The following is a 21,539-nucleotide window of genomic DNA, read 5'->3' as shown; positions in this document are numbered from 1 at the left end:
AGGAAGGGAGAAAAAAAACCCGAAGCAATGTGCTTCTCGGTATTTCTCAGCATGCATTTTCTCATCACATGTCCACACATCTCCTCAGCCACATATCTCTTAGTCTGTCTTCTGCTTAAACCTGTGTTCAAAGACACTCCCACCTGCTCTGTAGAAGAGCGAGGAATCAGCTAATGAAGCTGCGCGTACAACAAACTCATCCAGCAATCTGTCCCATCAGTAGGAAAGTTCTGTCGTGTCAAATTAAGAGTCTGGTGATTAAAATATTCAATGTTTACTGCGGTGACATTACCACAGGAAACGTCAATTTGCTGATAGCACGGCGTCTGGTACTCTGAGCTCATCTGTCATGTTCAGATGTAGGCTTTTTTATTTGCAGGACTGAATGCTGTTCTTGACCGCATGGTGTCCTTCACATCACCAAAAAGCTTCTGCAAGAAAAAACCCTTCAGAAAGGTTACCCATGTGACTCTGGCATTCAGCGTATTCTCCAAGTGGGTGGCTCTTTTTAATGCGGCTTTTGTCGCGGGTGTCTGTTTTTATACATTCAGAAGTGTAGCCTACATGAGTCATCAGTCTGTGTCAGAGCCATTTTTCCCTCGGCTCAGAAAGATCATGAGCAGTGGGACTTTGGGCCTTTGACTGGGTTAGCAGCCAATGGCATCTCTTTCAATGATTCTGCAGCATTTTAGCGCCACCCAGTGGCAAAAAGCAGGAAATATTCATGTATTTCAAGTAGACTGAAGAAGTTTTCCTCACTTTATTTATTAGCAGCCCCCCCCCCCCAAAAAAACCATTCAAGATAGAAAAGAAGAATTTACCATTTATTCATAATAAAGCCTTTCAGTGATTATTAATTTAGCTTTCCTGCTTGTAAAAATTCCTTGCAACCACCAGTCCAGAACAAAATTACTCCATGTTGTATTGGCTCTCAGCTCACAGAGAGACAGCCCAGGGTCAATGCAGAATGCAGCAAATCTATACTGGACACAAATAGCAGGCAGAGATATATCATTGATCAGCTGCAGGCTCCCTCAACCAACACAAGCGGCTGGACTGGAATGCATCATAAGGATATTAGTATGAGATTATGATATCTGGCCTTGATATGTGTGGAATTTGTGTGAGGGTTTCTGGAAGGGGAGACTGGATGTCCATCTGCCAGGCTGACAGTAATCTCAGCTCTCATATTCCCAGGTGGGGAAAGCTCGGAGTCACAGCTGTTAGAGGGTAAGACGGGGGAAAAGGAACATTTGAAATCTCTAGTAAATTGATCGGGTTTCACAAAACGGAAGGCATAGTCATTTTGGAGAACTGTATCAAGCAAAGGAAGTGGCATATGGAAAGTGGTTTTTGCTTTATTTCTTTTCCCAATACATACAGATAAATGTCAAGTACACATGATACTTTGGTCCCCCCAAAAGAGGAAAAGTAGATCCTTTTGTGAAATTAATGTATTTGTTTTTAGCTTGTTTTCCTTTACAAAAAACAAAAAACAATTTAATATAAAATATTATTATACAATGAGATATTTCCTTTTAGAAAAATATAGGATATAACATTTGTATAAGAACAAACCACACTTAAAAAGCATACTATTAAATTAATGCTAGCTAGTGAGATGTCTAGAGCTAGCATAGGCTAACGCTAAATTATCAACTAGACTTTTAAATAATGTGGTCTGATTACCCAACATAGAAACACAGCAACACAATGTAGTTTCTTATATTTCATAGTAATTTGGGCTAGAGGAACATAAAAACTAAAGCAATGCTTAAAAGTCTTAAATTAGCATAGATGTAGCTTGCACTGCTTATAGCTAACAGATTTTTTTTTATTCTGCGAGGCTATAAAACAAGCTGTGAATAAATCATCTTTATATACAGCAACTATGGACAGAGATATGATCATTTGTTTAGATTTGTGTTTATATCCAGATGGTGAATTCACATGCAGTATTTGTTATGTTTTAGCTTTGTTTGTAGTTTCTAGCAACTCCAGGGGGAATATCTTCTGCATTAGCTGCTAATTGTGCCACTCTGTTCAGTTGCTAGGCATAAACTGTGTCTGTCAGCTGTTTGGTTCTTATCAGGCACTGTACATTAAGTTTTGACAATGTTGTTTTTCCAAAATGATTCCCGCTGCAGCCAGAAATGACATCATGTGAGTGACTCACAAGAGATGCTTGATGACTGTCCAAATCAAGTGTGGAAAAAATGTTTTATCTACAGTTATTTTTTGTAAAGCAGAAATGACCTCTGCTAGAATTTGACTTAGTTTTAGTAACAGCTCTGTCTCACACAGCCACGCTCATTGGTGTTCAGCAGTTATCACTGAGGGGATGAGAAAGTCTCCTTGCTGGAGTCAGGGCTGGGAATTGGGGCAGGTACGCAGAGCCAGAGGGCTCCACAATCGCCAAGTCTTTGAGGTCACTGAGTTTTCGAGAGAAGGAGCTCAGCCTGGTGCTGAAGGAGCCCCTCTTCTGGCTGTGTTCTTCCCCTCGGGCCTTTAAACAAGCACACAGGCCCTTGCATAAGCCTCCTAGACGGCCACGGAAATGGTTCCCAATGAAGCAGTAGAGCACAGGGTTGATGGCCGAGTTGGAGAAACCCAGGCAGAGTGTGAGAGGGGTGAGGTTTTGGATGCTCCAGCTTACCCAGCAGCTGTCCAACCAGCCTTCACTATAGAGCACATCCAAAAAGGTCACGCAGTGGAAGGGGAACCAGCAGAGGAAAAATGCCAGAACCACTGCAGCTACTGTCCACAATACCCTTTCAAGCCCCCTACCCTCCAGGGGTCTGGCCCCACTTAACCTGGGATTCACAGAAGGGGTGGGGGGTCTCTCCGGTTTACTATAGCCCTCGTGGGACTGTAGTGATTTAAAGGATGACATGCTGTGTGGGTGAGACAGATTCTGCATTCTTACCAACCCCGTATCAACCAACAAATGTCTACCAATAGCACAATAGCAACAAGAGATGACAAGGAGTGGTAGAAGAAAGGCCAGAACAATCTTTATCCAGACCAGGGTCCGATACCAGGTATGATCAGGATATAAAATTGCACAGGCCTCCACACCAAGCACATCCAGGTAGTAGGTCTCCCTCAGAGCTAAGGTAGGGCCTGAGCAAGCACATGCCAGAACCCACACAAGGATGCAGATGAACCGGGCGCGCTTGGCGTCTCGTGCACTTTGGGAACGGAGTGGATGCACAATGGCCAGGTAGCGGTCTATGCTCATGCATGTGATAAAGAAGATAGACGCGTAGAGGTTGAGGTTGTGGAGAGCGCCGCAGATTTTGCAGGCTACTCGACCGAAGGGCCAGTTGTAGCCCTGGGAGTAGTAGACGGCCCACAGCGGGAGCGACAACAGGAACAGCAGGTCGGACACGCAGAGGTTCAGCATGAAGGTGTTAGCTACTGTTCTCCTTGAGGCACTACCATGTGCCAGGACGCACACTGCCAAGGTGTTGGCTATGGTTCCCAGCACACAGATCACACTGTAGACGGTGGGGATGACTGTGGTCATGGGCACAGGAGGCCAGTCCGAGCAGAGGGGAGCAGAGGGAGTCGGGGAGGTGTTCACAAAAAGCTCCGTCGTCGAATAGAGGGAAGAGGTGGAGTTGAAAAGGGAGAGGTCATTTGGGATTGCCATCATGGAACTGGATGTACCGTTGCCTCACACAGTTTAACTTCCCTCCTTTGAGTTTTCCAAGGTCAGCTGGAAATAATGCAAAACAAGAGCGCATTTAAAATTCAGCTGCCTTTTATGGACAAAGTTTCTCTACACGGGCATCTTTATTTGGTGCGAGCCTTTATTAGGTGTCTTACTTGATATCTAATCAAAGCAAAAATACATTACGCCATACTTGATACACTGTAATCCAGTGGCTGTAATCCAGTTTTATTGGAATACTGTAAAAAAACATCTTTCTCCAATTAAAGATTACATTTTTGAAACAATCATGAATTAATTTGAAAAAGTTTTAAAAGTGTTAAAAAGACTAAAAACTAATCTTGCAACAGTGTACAAGTGAAAGCACTACTAACTGCATAAATAAATCAAATTCAAAGCAAGCCATCATTCGTACATGGAAAATGATCTCATCGACTACGCTGATTCCAATAAAAAATGATTCTGACGGTTGAAGTTGTGATAGAAAACAGACAGAAAACTCTCGCTCTTAGACTAGTAAAGCCATTTATGATTTCTTTACCTGATGTAATTGAGCGTCCAGTCCAAACAGTCTAGCTCTTTTTCAAAGCTTCTTTTGGCTAAAATCCATGTCTTGACAATTTCTCCTCGACCCCTTTAAAAGAAATCTGCACAGCTGAAGACCCCGGACTGTATCATGCTCATGAGTTGGACCGCCTGTGTGTGTGTGGAGCAAACAACCTCCAGACTCTGAGAAACCAGATGACGTTGGGGGTCTTATAGGCCCCGGGAGTCTCTTGACGATTGCACAACAGGGAAGTTGCTGTACGTCACACACCTTCATCACTACCAAGGGGATGGACTGTAACTGGACATAAGCCAGCCTGCACAGAAGGAGAAGAACAGAAAGACATAAACTTGCTCTGTTTCTTTTTTTCCCTGTATCCTTTCTTTATCCCTCCCCGCCCTCCCTCCAGGAACTTCCACCAGAAACTAACAAAATCAAATCAAGATGTATGTTGTAGTAAAACTTTGTCTCCAGTGACTGCAGCCACAAGGCAGCGTGTCATACCTGACCGTAATAAATGGGACGCTGGTGTGTTCTGTATTTCAAACTTACAGCTCTAACTGCCCCCGACGGGGCCTCTGACCCCAGAAAGAGAGGCTCTGTTAATTAGCAGAGCCTCGCACTTTGTGTCATATTGGTCCTGCTGGCGGTCAGATAAGCCATGGGAAATATTTACTCCATTTGAGCGGAAGTCAAACCAGCTCCTGGGCCAGAGAGAAAAAAGGGAGGGGGGAGAGAAGATGGATGTGGAGGAAGATCAGCAGGAACTGCGGGGAGTGAAGAAGAAGATGCGAAGGCAGAAGGGAGAGAAAGACAAGGGAAGGGAAGGAGAGAAAGCGGAGATTCCCTCCAGTGGTTTTTTATTAAGGCCTCTGGTGAAAGTTAATGAGGGATGCGTGCAAAGCTCCGACACTGATTACATCACAGCTCCTTTGATCAGCACGTTTGCACCTATGCTGCACTACGTGTAGATGCGGGTGCACTCAGCCCGGCGTGCGTTCATCGACGCCAGCGCACTTGGATCTGTTTACATGTGCGCGCACTCTGCTCCATTGAGCATCTATCAGGACGTGATGTTTTCTAATGGCTGCGGGAAAGCTGACAGCGAAGATGAAGGATGAAGGCGAGACAGAAAGCAGAAGATTTTGAAGGCCGCAAAATGAGGAGGTTCGCCGTGGCGTGCTTGCAGGATATGAACTGGGAACGTGCTGCAAAGCGCAAAATTATTAAAATGCGATAGCTTTTGCTTCTCCAGAACGGAAACTTTGTCATGTACTGGCATGCTGGGTATGCACAGTTGTTCTCATACTCAGACATGTCATATTTTCATGAGGACCCTCGCAGATAATAACACATTCCTCAGCTCCATTAGATGAACCTTAAAAACCACGTTTTACATGACATACGACCCTTTAAGGCATCCTGTCCTAAAGGTCACTAAAGCTTTAAATCAACAGTCCTCTCAGAGACAGGAATGCAAACACACACACACAGAGATCGACAGAAGCCAAGCCTTAGTCATGACATGCAACAACTAAAAACAGAAATTTATGCTTTCACGCTGGCCAACAGAAATACCAGATGACAGAGAAAGCAGAGCTATGTCTGTGCCTCACCAGTTCCACCATAACAGAGTGATGAACCTCTCCTTACGTCTCATCAGAAGATATTGTTCTTTTTACTCTACTAGACTTAGTTTTAGCTAAAACAACTACACAGAAACTCTTTGCCATATGTATGCAGAGTTTCATTGATAGGTGCTCTTACTAAACAGTGACAGCCAATATCCTTAATGTGGTCGTCTCAAACCATAGCTGTGGCTGTGGGCACAGGAACCCCACCCACCTGCTTTTCAAACCTAATATTTGTGACAGGCAAAGAAGGGTGGTGTTAAAGGGGGAGGATGCAATTGCACTTTAATGTAAGCTTAAATATGGCTATATAATATGGCTCCAGACTCAGGACATAATTCCCCTGTAATTACATGGAATTTCAATTATTTTAGTTAGAATTACAAAGTCATTTACATATAAACACACTAGACTAAGGCGACAAGTCTGGCTTATAGAGGAAACAAAGTCACTACTATACAGTTAGTACTGATTAACTTCCTGGTAATTTAGGGGAAAAACAATCTTGCACTGTGTGCTGTGCTTTTGTTGTGCAGGCTGTAGTACGGAGTGACTTAACCATCTTTATTTTTTCACATCATTATTTAACATTTATTACACTGATGGGCATGCTATACTTAAAATTACTTACAGTAAAATGGGTGTCTAGGCCCAGAAGTACAGCATACCTAAGATAAGAAGAACTTTATTTATCCCGAGGGAAATTCTTTTGTCGTACACAGAGACAGAGCAACAGAGGAATAAGATATACAATATATACAATAAAAATATTAGTACACAGTAATATACAGTAGGATAATGCAAAATATGATATCCAATAACTCTAATGAAGTAACAATATAACTATATCCTGAAAAATAAATAGCTTAGCTATCAGTGCAGGTGATTATATAAGATGGAAAAATATTGTTTCTTTCACCACTAAATTACCAGGATTACACAGTATTTACAAGTATTTTCACACTACTTAAATTTACTGCAAGTATAATTAATTTCTCTTAACATCAAAGCAACAGAAAACAGCTGTTTTACAGTAAGCCATGTCATCGCACGTCCATCCATCCATTCACTTCCACGTATCCTTTTCAGGGTCGCCAGCGCCCCGCTATCCCAGCTGTCTTAGGGCGAGAGGCGGGGTTCACCCTGAACAGGTCGCCAGTCTGTCGCAGGGCTAACACATAGACAGAGACAACCATTCTAATCTAACCAAGCTAATTTAGTCTGGTGCATTTTAACGTTCTGCTATTAGGCCTCCGCGGCCAGTGTGATTATACTGTTGCAGCTTTATAAACACAAATAAGCTTAAAAAGTTATTTGAACCTTCACAGTTATCAAGATAATTGCATTTTGTACAGTTATTATGACGGACCTGGTTTGATCTCTGTTGTGCTTTAGCGCTAAACAGATTGAAAACACTGTGAGGCTGTAAGTAGGTTAAGAGGAATTTCAATTTTAATTCTGGTGGAAGGCCTGTGCAGCGGATTGTGAGCAAGACGACGAGATGGAGGATGATGGAAGTGAAGCGAGAGGAAAAGGAAGGTCGCCCTGAAGGTAACAGGAAGGACAGAGGGTGCTCGACAAGTGCTACAAAACTGACAGTGGAGCTTTTTTATGTCACTGGAATCATAAATATTAAAATAAAAATGAGGAAAATAGTCTTAAGCTTTATACTCCAAGCAGACTGCAGGATGTTGGGAAATGAGTTTAAATATGAGATTTCAAACAATAAACAATGACCTTTGTAGATAGTTGTGTGCGGTTGTCGGCTCAATTAATTGCCAAAAAATATTTAAAAACCAGAAGATATGTGAGAAATATGGCTCAAGAAGTGATGGTGGCTCACAGACACTGATTAGTTCTGTGCTACACCCCTGACCGCTACACCGCTGAAAAATGTTCAAAAATCAAAATAATTGTCTTGCTCAATCACACACACACACACACACACACACACACACACACACACACACACACACACACAATGTTTTCTTTGACCTTTGTCAACAATTGGAAAGGCAATCACACAACATCCTATCTGCAGACAATCAATTAAAGCGGCTCACGGTGAATTCACTCTTCAAGGCGGTGATTGCACGTTAAAACGAGGCAGCGTCTGCTGCACGCTCAAAAATCCCCAAATCATGCATTCACTCGGGCTGAGTGAGACCGAGCATGTATGGGAGAGCGGGAGGCTGTGTGTGTCTGCACAGTCAGGCACCAGATAAGGAGAGCAACGGAGCAGAGGGCATCAAACCTCGGCTCACCTCGCAAACTACTGCTGGACATCACTCTCCCAGCTAATTATTTTCTTTCACAGTTCATTTTATCCTGGATTAAAAGCACGACATTTAATTCATTATTATTATTATTATCATCATTATTATTCCACTGGCGTAGTTTGCCAGGTTTTTTCTGCTTTCTGTTTCCTTGGCACTCATTAAATAAAATGCTATTAACAGCTGTAAAGAAAAAGGAAAAAAAAAAACTACAGCTGATATCAGCAGCCTGAAAAACGTGCCAAACTCTGCTAAAACCAGTTTGTTGCTCTTCAGCGGGCTAAATTGCTACCATCTGATTTAATCCCACACTTGCAGGAAAAACATGTACTGCGAACACATGCTGGCTTGCATAATCAGAAGAGGAAGTTGTGCTTCAGTAAACATGCACAGCTTCCATTACTCTTGTGTTTATGGTTTTTTGCTGATAAATGTGATATGTGTTTACTTGCTGGTGGTGGAGGCGGTGGGGAGGTGTCCCTTGCTGAACAGACCCTGAGAAGATAACCACCACAAACCATAACCCCCATAAAGTCCTCTGTGGAAAATCCAGCTCATGGGGGTGAAAGGTGAGAGGTCAGGGTTGTAGTCCCCCCCCCCATTTCCTCTCTGCTGGTCAAAAAATCAGATCTGAGCGCACTCTGGCCTACATGCCAGAGTCCAGTCTTCTTATTAATTCTCAAAACATGGCTGTAGCCGCTGTTCGTGTGGGATGCTGTGAGGAAAGGGGACCCTATATGTGAAGGGGACCCTTGAGGGAAGCCAGTTGAAGCTATACTTAGTCACATCTGTGTGTGTGTGTGTGTGTGTGTGTGTGTGTGTGTGTGTGTGCGTGCGCTGGGGGGCACAGCTTATGGCAACAAGATGTCCATCCTTCCCTAACAAGCTGTGAGAAGAAAGGATTTCTCTGATTTACACGATTCCCAACTCTTTCTGGTCACTTCTATTTTGAACTGAATCAATATGTTCCATATGGGTTTTTTATTATTATTGATGCTGCTGGTCGCTAGTTGTTCCTGGAGGAACTGTCAGACTTATTTTATTTATATATTTAAAAAAAAAAATACAGACTCCCTCCAGTCAGTAAGTCTCTGGCTCCCGTGACTCAAAGCAGCAGCACAAGCTGTTGCTTTGATGCCACACGAAGCCAGGTTCCCATATGTGCGCCCTTCTCCATATATTCCAGAAAGAAAAACGTGCAAGTACGGACATCTTGTGACTTGCACTACATACACACAGGCAGAGAGGATCCCAAGGGTCGTGACTCTGGACAGACTCGTGCAGAGTTTATGAGGTCCGGGGGTCCAGCTCCAGTTCCTCTAAGGCACCGAGAATGCTGTTTTTTTTGTGTATGTGTGTGTAAACGTGACACAGGTGATTTAAAGCAGCCTACAACAGCCGGTGTGGCTTATCTGCTGTAACTGCAGTTACTGGATTTCTAACAAAGGGAGGAAAGGAAAGGGGGGAACAAAAAAGCTGTATCTCAGCCGGACAAGCAAAACCATCCACTAATGGAGAACTGGGAGTATTCTGCCTGGGAGTAAATGTAACATAAGATTAAACATAAAAATGTGCACCAACAATACCAATATCATCTCCAACAATACCAAGACCAGAGGAAACAACTGTTTGCAGGACTGGAAACAAAGAGACAGGGTTGAACCTAAATGTGCTAAATCAGGGCTTAAATGATTGATAATAGCAATAAATGTAAATGACAACTGAAATATCCAAAAGTAGAATAATAACATGAAAAAAAGAGAGATCTTATGACTTTGCAGTGGTAGCCTTAGTTATCCAGCTCTTTGCAGCTTTTTCTAATTACAGTAAAGCCTATGGCAGACCAAATAAATCAATAATTAAAAACATACAGTACCTCAGGGTGCTTCAGTGCCCGAACAATAAAAACACTAAAGTGCATATAAAACAGTTAATGGTGAAAACAAAGGTGTCAGCCACACAGGGAGAGCACACAAAGCATCGTGATCGGAGCGCGGGGGGGTCAGCCTGCAGTCTGCACAGCTGCTAGCCAGGAGCCTATTTATTCATTTGTGATTTCGCACCTGATTGGCTGCTGGCTCCTGCTCGGCTGTTAATATTCTCGAGCTAAACACACACACGCAAGCACACAAACAAAAATCACTTTTCAGAGAACACAAGGCATTAATGCACGCTTGCTGTTCAAACTGCTCGGCATAATCATTCCCATGAATAATAATTGCTCGGGTGCTGTGCTTACATTATGATTTTATTGCAACTTTGAAAACACCATTGAAACTTTTGGTTTCTGTAAAGCATCGATCAGTAGAGATGAGCTTTTAGATTATATGACCCAGTGTCTGACTTGTTACAACTTGATTTGATTCAATGGCTGACATGTGGCTGTAAGGAGCCACACAGGTCTGTTACTGTAAATCATAGGACACGTAAACACCAAAACATTAAAAATGTAAATGTGGTTCTGGAGGAAAAGTCAGGGCTCATTATCTCTTCTTAGTGGGTGTGAAAGAATTGCAGTACATTTCATGCATGTCAACGTGCTGATTGTTATCAGGAACCCAAATAACTTGCGTGATATTTACACATGTGGAAAATGTGAAGGTGTGATGACAGTTTTGTTCTAGTCAAAACATGTTTACTCTGCTGAACGAGCAGAAGTGTTAGTCGAAACCGTCCCCTCTCACATGGCCGTCCCTCCCTGAGCCTGGTGCTGCTGGAGGTCTCTCCTGTTTAATGGGAGTTTTTCCTTCCCACTGTTGCCAAGTGCTTGCTTATGGGAAGTCATCTGATCGTTGGGGTTTTCTATTATTGTAGGGCAGGGGTGAGGGAACTCCAGGCCTCAGGGGCCAGTGTCCTGCAGGTTTTAGATGTGTCCTTGATCCAACACAGCTGATCTAAATGGCTAAATTACCTCCTCAACATGTCTTGAAGTTCTCCAGAGGCCTGCTAATGAACTAATCGTCAGATTCAGGTGTGTTGACCCAGGGTGAGATCTAAAACCTGCAGGACACCGGCCCTTGAGGCCTGGAGTTCCTCACCCCTGACTTTTAAATATAAATCTAAGAGTACTCAATCTTCATAATGTTTTTGATATATGGATTATAATTAATTATTTCTACAAACTGTAACAAAGCTTATTATGAAAATCCGTTGATACAGATTTGCACGTACTAAATGTGCCCTTCAATGTAAGATACTTTGAACAGAGCTGCGAGTGTGCACCATATGGGTTTTTGCACAAGTTGTTGTTTCTCATGGACTAATTGCAGCATGAAGACTCACTATGTGGAGCGTCTTCCTATGGAAAGGGGCAACTTTAATGGTCTCCCTTCAAAGATAACTCTGGTTCATGCGGCTCAGATGATTCCTCATGTTTAGCTGCTCATTATGTGACAACTCGGGGTCTGAGTGAAGATCTGTTGATGCTACATGCTGGAAGTGCTGTAATCAGTAGCAGACATGACCCAACATGAATTCATGAAAAATATAGATTTATTTGAGTTCCATAATTAACAAGTGAGGACAATTTCCTGTGTTAGCGAGTGAAACGGTACTAGTCCATCTTGTAATCACCACGAGTACATGTGCAGATTTTTCAGTTCACCAACACACTGGGCTAAATTACAATAAATAAAAGCACGCTGCATCCATGACTGTGAAAGCTGGAGCACAAAAAGCCAGTATTTGTTAAATGACACAGAAAATTTCACAATCTGCCATTTGGGGTATAAAAGCTTGTAAATAGTAGTGGGTGGGTTTTTTTTGTTTTTTATTCCAGTTTTCTGTCCCACGCAAACTGATTCAGTTATGTGTGCCCAGATTCACTGCCTCGCTGCTGCAATGCAAATGTACTGGGATGTTTTCTGTGGAAACAGCTGATGTGGGCAGACGAAATGAGAATGGAAATGTTGATTAAAGTCTTTCTAACTGCGATTGCTTGCAAAATGGCCTATTTACAACGCATAATGATACAGAGCGTTTGTCAATTAGAGTGAGATATGAGATGGCAGTGTGTGTGGGAATGAGGCTTCTCCTGTGGCTGGCTGCAGTCTCTCAGCTTCGTGTGCTGTACAGGTCTTCATCCTCAGGGCTGGACTGGCCGAAATCCATGAGAGAAGGGTCTGGTTTGAAACTGGAGCCCTCTGCAGGGCAGCAAGAGAAATGCAAAGCACATCAATAGAGTTAGATTTGTAGAATTAACTTTTATTAACAGATGAAAACATTAAGAGTTGCCGGGTGAAAGTCACAGGTTTCTGTCGATCTTTATGTTCAGCGCAACAACCAAACGTGCAGAAAAACGTGATGTTTCCTCCTAAAATTGCCTGAATTCCATGATTGATTTGGATGCGTTGGTTCTTAAAAAGTACAAATAAATCAAAACTCTGTGTTTAGTCATTTGGTTTACATAGTAATCCTTTGAGCACTGCGGTACAAAGATTTGGAAAATCTTATGAACAAACTGAGTGTTTAACAAAATCAAACAGTTAGAGTGACCTTGCACTTTTTCCGCACTTGGTTCATGGAAAGAACCAAGAAGAAAAGGGATGGGGGAGACAGTGTCGACATAAACTGCTACTTTTACCAGCTAAATGGAAACACTGAGTTAAAATCTAGCAGAAATACTGAAAAGTATAATGTGGTATAGTTTGGCACAGCCTGTGTTACTATTTGCAACTCATGTTAAAGAATTTATACGCAGAGACAAAGCAGAGATCGCTGCGTACATACATTCTGTCAGTTTTAGGGCAGTTTCACCCACATGTCAGCACCCAGTCAACCTACTGGGATGGCAACCTCCTTTAAACATTTACAAGGAGCTCCAGTTGCTGCTTTGTGGAAGAAGATCTGCAGCAACATGGAACGGGAAATGTATTTTCTTGAAGGAAAAAAAACATCCCAAACACATCCTCTTACTGTGATCTCACTGGAGAAAACTGTATTATGCAATATGATATCACTTCTTGGTAAAACTATCTTTCGGTTCAACTTAAAGCCAGGCTGAGCAGACTGCAACTAAAGCCCTGCGATTCTTTTTAAAATGCATATTCCACACACCGAGTGCTGTGAGATGTTACATCACATTCCTCTCTTTTCTTTCACATCACACAGTTTGTGCAGAGTGAGTCAATCCTCAGTATGTCAAACTGCTAAACAGATGTACCGAAAAGATAAGTAAGCTGTGCTGAAGGATGAGATGTGAAGAGTTAAACTGAAAACTAATACAGATTTATATCACGTTAGGAAGTAAACCTGAACGTACTACAGCAACAACAGAATCCAAGTCCCAGGTAGCAGTGATAATCATACTAATAACAACAACTATGTAGAACACAAGACCCACAACGTTTAGGTCCCCACATTTAGGTAACCACATCATTCTTAGAAGAGGTCGAATGTGCGAGTAACAGGAAGTGAAGGCTCACTATGTTTGTCTGTGGGCTTAAAAAGAAAAAAAAACATTTGTTTGTGCTGGTCTACTGTAAACACCCAAACAAGAGCAAAGGTACATGTGCAGAAAGTGTTAAAGTACAACCAGTAACGGTTTTGTGTTGGATAGGTGTTGGTGTGAGTGTGGCGACTGGTGTCTCATTAAAAGCAGCAACTCCTCCATGCTATCTGACTCGACTAATTGACATTTCAGGGTAGAGGAAATGTAAAAGGTTAGCAGCACACATTAAGTGTAGAGTAAGAGCAGCGGAGTGATGATTAAAGCATAGGTCCTCTGTTTAGGTTATCATTTCTTCTTATTTTATTTACTTATCAACCTTTCGCTCTTTGACATGAACTATTTTTGGTACCTGTGGCCTCACTGGAAGCCTCTGGAGTAGATGTTTCTTCAGAGGAAGATGCCGACTCGACTGGAACGGCCTTTATTGTTTCCGGTCCTGAGCTTGCAGGCTCGGATGGGCTCGTGTCCGTGGATACATCCCCGGAGGCTTGTTTTCTATCCGAGGCTTCTTCGCTTTCAACAGGGGCCAGCAGCTCCTCTGGGGAAGGCGCGGACACTTTTTCTACTGGCGGAGAATTTGCCAACAGAGCCGGAAAGAGCGGGAATTAAACCACCACTGTTGATATAAGTCTCTGTGTGATTGTGTGTGAAATGAAGAGACGGAGACAGAGAAACAAGACGACAGGGATCAATACTGATAATACCTGTGCTGGTCTCTGTGGGGGCCTGGTTGGGGGATATTTCTGTGGCTGTTACGGATGACTCTTCTTCTGTTATGACAGCAACAATGGGCTCATCAGAGATAGGATCAGCTGATTTCACCTCTGTGTCTGAGATTGTAGAGCTCTGGGCTGAGGTGTCTGTAGTGGAGCTGGGCTGTGAGGTTTCTTCAGCCGCTGGAGGCTCTAGATTTGCCGCTATAGCTGACTAAAAAAAAACAATAAAAAATCGACTTTAATGGTGCGTAATTAAAATGTACAATTTTCTTGAATATTTAAGTAATAAAATTTTAGATTTAAACTCTCACAAAATATGCCTGAATCACATGTGAGGCACAAAGAATAAAACTCCACTAACAGTTATGAAAGGCAATGTGTAGGAAAGGAAATGGAATATAACCCATTTACCACACAAAAGGGATTTTTTCTCTGTCAGTAAGCAACACATGTAGAGAAGGGAAAGGCACCGAGTGGAAAGCAAGTTACACGAGCTGAACTGCTGTTTAGGTTTTAGTCACACAGTAAAACAGCTTTATAAGTCTTTCTGCTTAAAAACAGTTCGCTTAAAAGTCTGTTAACCTGTGGCTGTGAAGCAGCAGTCTCTTTGGCAACCGGCTCTGCGGAGGCGAGCAGTGAAGACGCTGCAGCACGGCTCCACTGCCCTGCAGCGTAAACCTTCTTTCCCGTCACCTTGTGAGGACAAAAGACAACGCTCGAATTAAACTAGGAAAATATTAACATTTATACTGCGAATTAACAAGATATCCGTGCTTGAGGAAGCAGCGTTACCTTTAACACTGCCACTGCTTGTGCAGGGTAGCACACTGATGCTCCTGCGCTCATCAGGCCCAGCGGGACCGCTAACCTCTTGAAACGAGAGCCTGAAATAAAACATTTTGCAAAGCAGGGCAGCGATCAATACAAGTGGGCAGAGGTTAAGTCCTGGAGGCCAGCTACTGAACTGCTATATCCAGAAAGGTCATGCTCACATAGTGTGTTGCAGCACATTTTGGCCAACACAATGCCCAGGTTAACTTAAAGACATTAACATTTTCATGCACTTTAATGACTCTTTGGTAATAGGAAGAAAGAGTGAGGAAGACAATGTAATGAGAAAAGTGAAACTTCCTCAGAAACTTCTTGTTTCTTGTGGTAAACTTTGGGCAATCGATGATGAGATGATGAGGGGTACTTCAGCTTCACTGGCTGTGGTGTCTAAACCCTGATAATCACAGTGTTATCTCGTACATGAAAAGGTCACGCTAAGATTAAATACACATAAATAAATCTGGAGCGTATGTGCATTTTAAAACACAAAACAAAAACGGGGGTAAAACAGATGTTCTTGTTAACAAACAATGCATATCTCTGTGCAAGTTCACATGCATTGTGAGAAGTGTAGAAAATATCTAAAATGTTCATCCCATGAATACATTAAGCAGAAGTTGTAATACTTTATTTCCTGTGTGGCTGAAATGAAACTTTCTTCTGAGACAGTCTGAGAGCGTAAAACTAATTCGTATCTTTCTGAAATGACTTTATATGTTTTTTTTCTATGTTCTGCAAAACAAAGAAAAATATTAAATGGTCTAAGAAAGAACGTAAAGTGCTGTGATCCTCACAAGCAGAGCTGGGGTCGCACCTTAACAATCTGGGACTGTTAAAACACACAGCCCAGAGGTCAGAGGTCAGAGCCTGCCAAAGTGTCAAGCCCACTGGACGATAAGTGTAAGAAGTTTCCTTAATAAATGCAGTTTGTAGAAGAAATACACTGTTGTTGTGACGCAGCGACAGAACAGGGGCCCGTTCTTCGTACGTCGCTTACTACATCCAAGATCAAATGACACATCCAAGATCAAATCATCGCGCTAACTCTGAGCTCGCTATTCCGGTTCCCCGAACACACCTGTTGTCGACGATTAGTATAGCTGGATGAAGTAATGTGAGATCACTGGGTGGCCCAACAGGGGCTACGCATCGATAGTAGAAACATTGATCGGCAACCCTTTGATTGGTCGGCGAAAATGTCGAAGGAGCGCGCTCGGTATTCTTCGGCAGCAGAGCAAGAACTCTTGAGTGAGGGATTTTAGGAGTTTAGGTTTAGGGATTTTAGGCTGGCAGAAAGTTGCTGACAAATTAAACTCGTAAGTAATTTAATAATAACAATAATAATGGAGTGGATCTATATAGCGCTCTTCAAGGCACCCAAAGCGTTTTACAATGCCACTATTCAGTCACTCTCACATTCACACACTGGTAGCTGTCACAGCTGCCCTGGGGCAGACTGACAGAAGCCAGGCTGCCATATCGCGCCATCGGCCCCTCTGGCCAACACCAGTAGGTGGTAGGGTAGATTTATCATATCACACTATATTATCCAATATTATATTACATTATATTATATTACATTATGTTATATTATATCCCCTTTCACATTAGAGCCACAACAGGACCCACTAGAACATGGGAACAAGTAAAAGTGAAATATAAGAATATTCTACAGAATGGTAATATTTATCACTTATATTGCTTTTAGTCTCTTGGAAAGAGACCCTGAAATAATCTGTTTGTTTGTTTATAACAGCAACCAAGAAAAGGGGCAGCGCAAAAAAAGACAGGTGGTGGTCCTGCACCCCCTCGTCAACAAGTTGGTTAAGTAAATAATACCCTCACGGGAAAATCGATATCTCTCTATGAGCACACTGTCGCGCTGAGCTAAAGGATCCTGTCTGTCCCGCAATATACGCTGAATTCTGAGGACTCTCCTTATCAATCTTGCACCTTCCGCAATGGGTTGGTCGCGTATACGGACAGGACATGGCTGCGACAGGCTTCCCAAATCCACCTTCGCTTTTATAGCCGTGGTCTCTCATCTTGATTACACGAAGTAATTTACAATTACTACTCTGAAATATGAATTACATCTGTAATAATCACATACATGTAATAGAATGTTAATAGTACATTTCCCTTTTTTAGGAAATGACCTGTATGTATCTGTGTGACATCAATAAAAGGATCAAGTGCTGCATTATCTTTAGTTACATTGATGTTATTTATTTATGGTACAACAGTGGTAAAATATCGCTGTTGCTTTCGTATACATGAAGCGGAAATACCTGAGTGGCCGCGATCTAATCCTGTTTACATAAAGTAAACCTGCTCCCCAGCAGGTTTACGCTTACGGCTCTGTTGCTATGACAGCAAGTCCCGGATGGGCTTCGGGGAACCGAACGATCCAGGATCACGCGAAATCGTCAACAGTCAAATCCGGCTAACTTACTTAGCAAGGTACGAAGAACAGGCCCCAGGAGTCGAGTTTTGCTGATGAGTTTCAAAACATTGTATGTGACCATTTAGTGGCACACTGATGTGTCAGCAGCAATGCATGTTTATTGAGACATATTCAACAAATTGCACTTGTTTTTCAGGATTTTCATCTTTAATTTTTCTAGACTGATTCCTAAAAAAGGGAATTGTTTTGATGTCTTGTGAGTTACTTATTCATTAATGTATATTTAAGCTTACTAAACTTGCACTATGTGCAGTTCTTGCGTATGCTACATTTGTTATAGTCGTATGCAATGCTTTTACTGGGTCACATGGGGCTGGAGCCTATCCCACCAGTAATATGGCACAATGGAAAGGTGACCTGTCTATTGCAGGGCTAACACAGAGAGACAACCGTTCACACTTAGACCAACACTCTTTCAAACATTTTCTTTATTTAATATGAGAAACTGATTAAAACGTTTCTTGCAGGCCTAAACTGTTTGTCAGTTCAAGTTACCTTTCCGTGCCAAGAACATGCCAAGCAGGCCAGCCACGGTGATGGTGCCAAATCTGGGTAGAAAACCAGGAGGAGGGTCCTTCAGGTAATAGTATAAATCTGAGGAGCAGATAACAGAAATCAAGATGCTGACAAAAATACATTCAGCTTCCTTTAAAGAAAAGGCGTGAACTGTATCACTAATATTGGGACTACCATTAAACTGTAACTAAAAAAAAAAAAACTTTAAATAGATCACTCTCATCCTCTAATGTCTTACTGTGGGTAAGACTGAAGTACTGAATACATCACAAATTAAATATGTTTCTAAAGGTGCTATTTACATGAAAATCTGACCAGATGTGTGAAATAACCCTTCCAATCCACAAATGCCACAATATCAAACCAAAGATGCTCATAAATTAAGTTATGTGTAATAATGAGAAATCACACAGGGAGAAAGTATTGTATACACAGTATCAAACTTCACTGTTGGTATGCCGTTTTGGGGGTGATATGCAGCGCCTCTAGTGCTGCTTGACTCTCAGACAACTCTTCTGATAATTCTTTTCACTCCTCTGTATGAAATCTTGCAGGAGGCATCTGGTCATGGTCGGTTTATGGTAACATGATGTTCTTTCCACTTTGTTCACTGGAACCTTCACTAGTTTAGAAATTCTTCGGTATGTTTTGCAACGGCCTTGAGAGAGCTAATTGGTTTTACACCTTAGTAATGAGACCCCTTCTTATAGGCCATCAGTTGCTGAAGAACCAGCTAATATAAATTTGCACTTTGCACAAGTGGCAGAACTGATTTAAGCTACTGTCATGACTTTCCACGACTTTTTGCACCTCCCTTTTCATGCGTTTGATACTTTTCCCTGTGTCATTTCTCGCTATTACACATAATTTATGGACATCTGTGGTTTGATTTCTTTGCATGTGTGAAATGGATGGGTTGTTACAGACACCTGGTGAGAATTTCACCTCAATAGCACCCCTTGAAATATATTTACTTAGTAAATGTGTGACATGTTGAAAACTTTAAATGTCTTATTATTATTGAAATTTGATATTTAGGTGCAATGTAACTAAGACTGTTGTTTGCCTGTTGTTTACTCACCTTCTCCAGCATGATAAAGATCAATACTTCCCCTTTTCACAGAGATACAGGCACCCTGCAGGGAACAGAAGACTAAACTGAAACCACTAGAAAAGTTCATCAAGAACATGCCTGTTTAAGCAACACTGAAACAGATACATGTGAGTCAGTGCTAACTGCTCACCCCCACCCAACAACCTGTGTTTCACAGAATCAAACTGTCAAATCTTCTTGCAGCAAACTTCATGCAGTTTAACTGAAGTTAAACTGCATGAAGTTTCCTGTCTAACTCCTAAACCTGCAAGAATCCTTCCTGCACCGAGCACTTGCAGCATGTGGGATCGTGCTCTGTAAACCACAATGAGCAGCAAAAAGATAGCGGTGTCAACTAAATTCGCAGGTGCAAGATAAGAGTTCTCTGGTGCATTTTAGCTGTCATATGTTTAAATATAAATGCGTTTCCACCACCTGCTCGTGTTAAAAGTGCAGAAGAGGATGTGAAAGCATGAACTACATCAGTACTTGACGGTGAATGTGAATGAGATTTTTTCCCTACATGCAGCTTTACATGTACACAAAGGGGGAAAAAACTTGAATACCTTTACAGCGTGCACAAATGGTAGTACTGTCTCTCTGGCTGTAGTCACTCCACCCTCGATGACCCCTGGACTCTCTGGGACAAACTTACTCTGAGCAGACTGCAACACCGGGTTGTAGATGTTGAGCTGGGGAAAGGGAGGTAGAGAGTTGGTGCGTTATTATGGCTATGAATGGCAATATCCCATACAAATCATGAATACACACCTTTTCTCGAGTAACCAGCCCATCAGCGGGCGCTTCATTCACAGAGTACACACGGAGGGAGGCTATTCCCAGCACAGTCGGGACGGCCACCATTACCACCTGGCAGGAGGGGGAACGTACACTGTAGTTTTAGTCAGTGTGTCAACACCACATCACTATCACAGCTTACTTCGTGGACTTTCAGTGGAAGAATTATTATATATATATTTTATATTATTAATTACAACAATACCACCATATATTTCAAAGCATCGCTTTTCCAGTCTTTCAAATATTTATTTATACTGCATTAATGAACTTCTAAGTATACATCCTGAGCTTATTCCCTTTGTTTTGTGTGTACAAACTGTTTCGAACTAGTTAAGCTAACTGACGTTAAGCGTTACTCTTACCGACAGTGTTTGTGTTGTAGCTTAATGCGGCTCTAGAAAGCTAACAAAGGCAGGGCTGACAGCTATTAAGGTTAAACAGCTGTTACACACTTTTAAAGATGCAACCTCTGCTAAAACCTTCCTCCGTGTATTCTTTTTAGGAGTCATTCAGCGAAGCTAGCACAGCACACATAGCTAGCAAAGATATTTCGTGCAGAGTAACAACGCCTGAGATGTGACAACCAGAACAAGTAAACATTAGCAACTGCGGGGCACTTGACGCCAACATACAGTCTACACTTTCATTGAAAAGTCATTGTAATAAAAGCTAAAAACTTTGCTGAAGACAAAATGACATGCATTCACCTTGGCCGCCATGACAGCGCTCTCCCCCTTCTTCTGTTGGTTACAGCTTCGTTCTAGCCCAAAAAACCCCGCGGTCGGCTACTGCCACCTAATGGGCTGAAGTGGGAATTGCAGCTCGGCTGTGCTATCCTACTCGTCAAGTAAGTCCACATGTTGCTCACCCACTGAGCGGACAGTTGACCCTTGCCTTTGTACATTTGCATCAAAATAAAAATAAACTCCTACTCGCAGTTTCACATGTAAATGAGTTGTTATTTACGTTGCTGAGACATTGCCAGCATCGACCCTGAGGGGGCCTCATGTTCCAGCACCACAGGATTTCTCCACATTTAGTTTAGTTTTAATGAAGTGAATATGTATAAGGAAATTTACATTACTACTTAACTTTGTGCACAAGAGCTTTAAGATGTGTTCAGTCAGAAATCAACCTACACACACAAAGTTCTGCACCAGAACAGCACAGGTGCACATGTTGCACTGGATTTGATGAAACAGTATCAGTCTAGGAATTAATTTTTGGGTTGCCGGTGAAGCCACTAGATATCTGAGTTAAGGTTTGCAACATTGTTTACAAATGGAAATACATCAGGAATAGCTGCTGATTATGTATTGCATTTCAACAGCATCCTTCTTTTCCTCTCCATCTGGACTATTTACCTGCAGGCAACCAAAGCCTGCTCAAACCTGTTTTGTTAGTACTGAGAGTACAAGCAGACTACTAATGGAAGCTTCCAGTATCAATAAACCTTCTCTATATTTATATGCCAAAACTGTTTAGGCAATTGTGCACATACTCATTCCAATAGTAAGGCCCCAACAAATGGTAAAT

The 21,539-nt window shown here is 42.2% G+C and overlaps 2 protein-coding genes across 3 annotated transcripts; both read right to left on the bottom strand.

Moving 5' to 3' along the window:
- Positions 1-1,338: 1,338 nt before the first annotated feature.
- Positions 1,339-4,583, bottom strand: agtr2 (angiotensin II receptor, type 2). The gene is made up of 2 exons (XM_082503020.1): positions 4,218-4,583; positions 1,339-3,721 (listed from the first exon to the last, which is right to left on the bottom strand). Exon 2 carries the CDS (start codon positions 3,656-3,658, stop codon positions 2,321-2,323), a length of 1,338 nt encoding a protein of 445 aa, XP_082359146.1. The 5' UTR covers positions 3,659-3,721; positions 4,218-4,583; the 3' UTR covers positions 1,339-2,320.
- A 7,017-nt stretch (positions 4,584-11,600) lies between these two features.
- On the bottom strand, positions 11,601-20,803 carry apool (apolipoprotein O-like). Of its 2 annotated transcripts, none has more exons than XM_082505066.1 (10): positions 20,711-20,803; positions 19,974-20,072; positions 19,769-19,894; positions 19,191-19,245; positions 18,089-18,187; positions 15,088-15,179; positions 14,878-14,988; positions 14,284-14,506; positions 13,929-14,144; positions 11,601-12,272 (listed from the first exon to the last, which is right to left on the bottom strand). In XM_082505066.1, the coding sequence occupies exons 1-10, from the start codon at positions 20,720-20,722 to the stop codon at positions 12,184-12,186; spliced, it is 1,122 nt and encodes a 373-aa protein (XP_082361192.1). In that variant the 5' UTR covers positions 20,723-20,803; the 3' UTR covers positions 11,601-12,183. The 2 variants fall into 2 exon arrangements, with proteins under 2 accessions (XP_082361192.1, XP_082361193.1); XM_082505067.1 differs by having other exon boundaries at positions 13,929-14,141.
- Positions 20,804-21,539: the final 736 nt, after the last annotated feature.

The sequence above is a fragment of the Aulonocara stuartgranti genome (assembly GCF_965226115.1).
Source record: "Aulonocara stuartgranti genome assembly, chromosome: 2".
In the NCBI taxonomy this organism is placed as follows: Eukaryota; Metazoa; Chordata; class Actinopteri; order Cichliformes; family Cichlidae; genus Aulonocara; species Aulonocara stuartgranti.
This window is presented reverse-complemented; position numbering and strand designations above follow the sequence as displayed.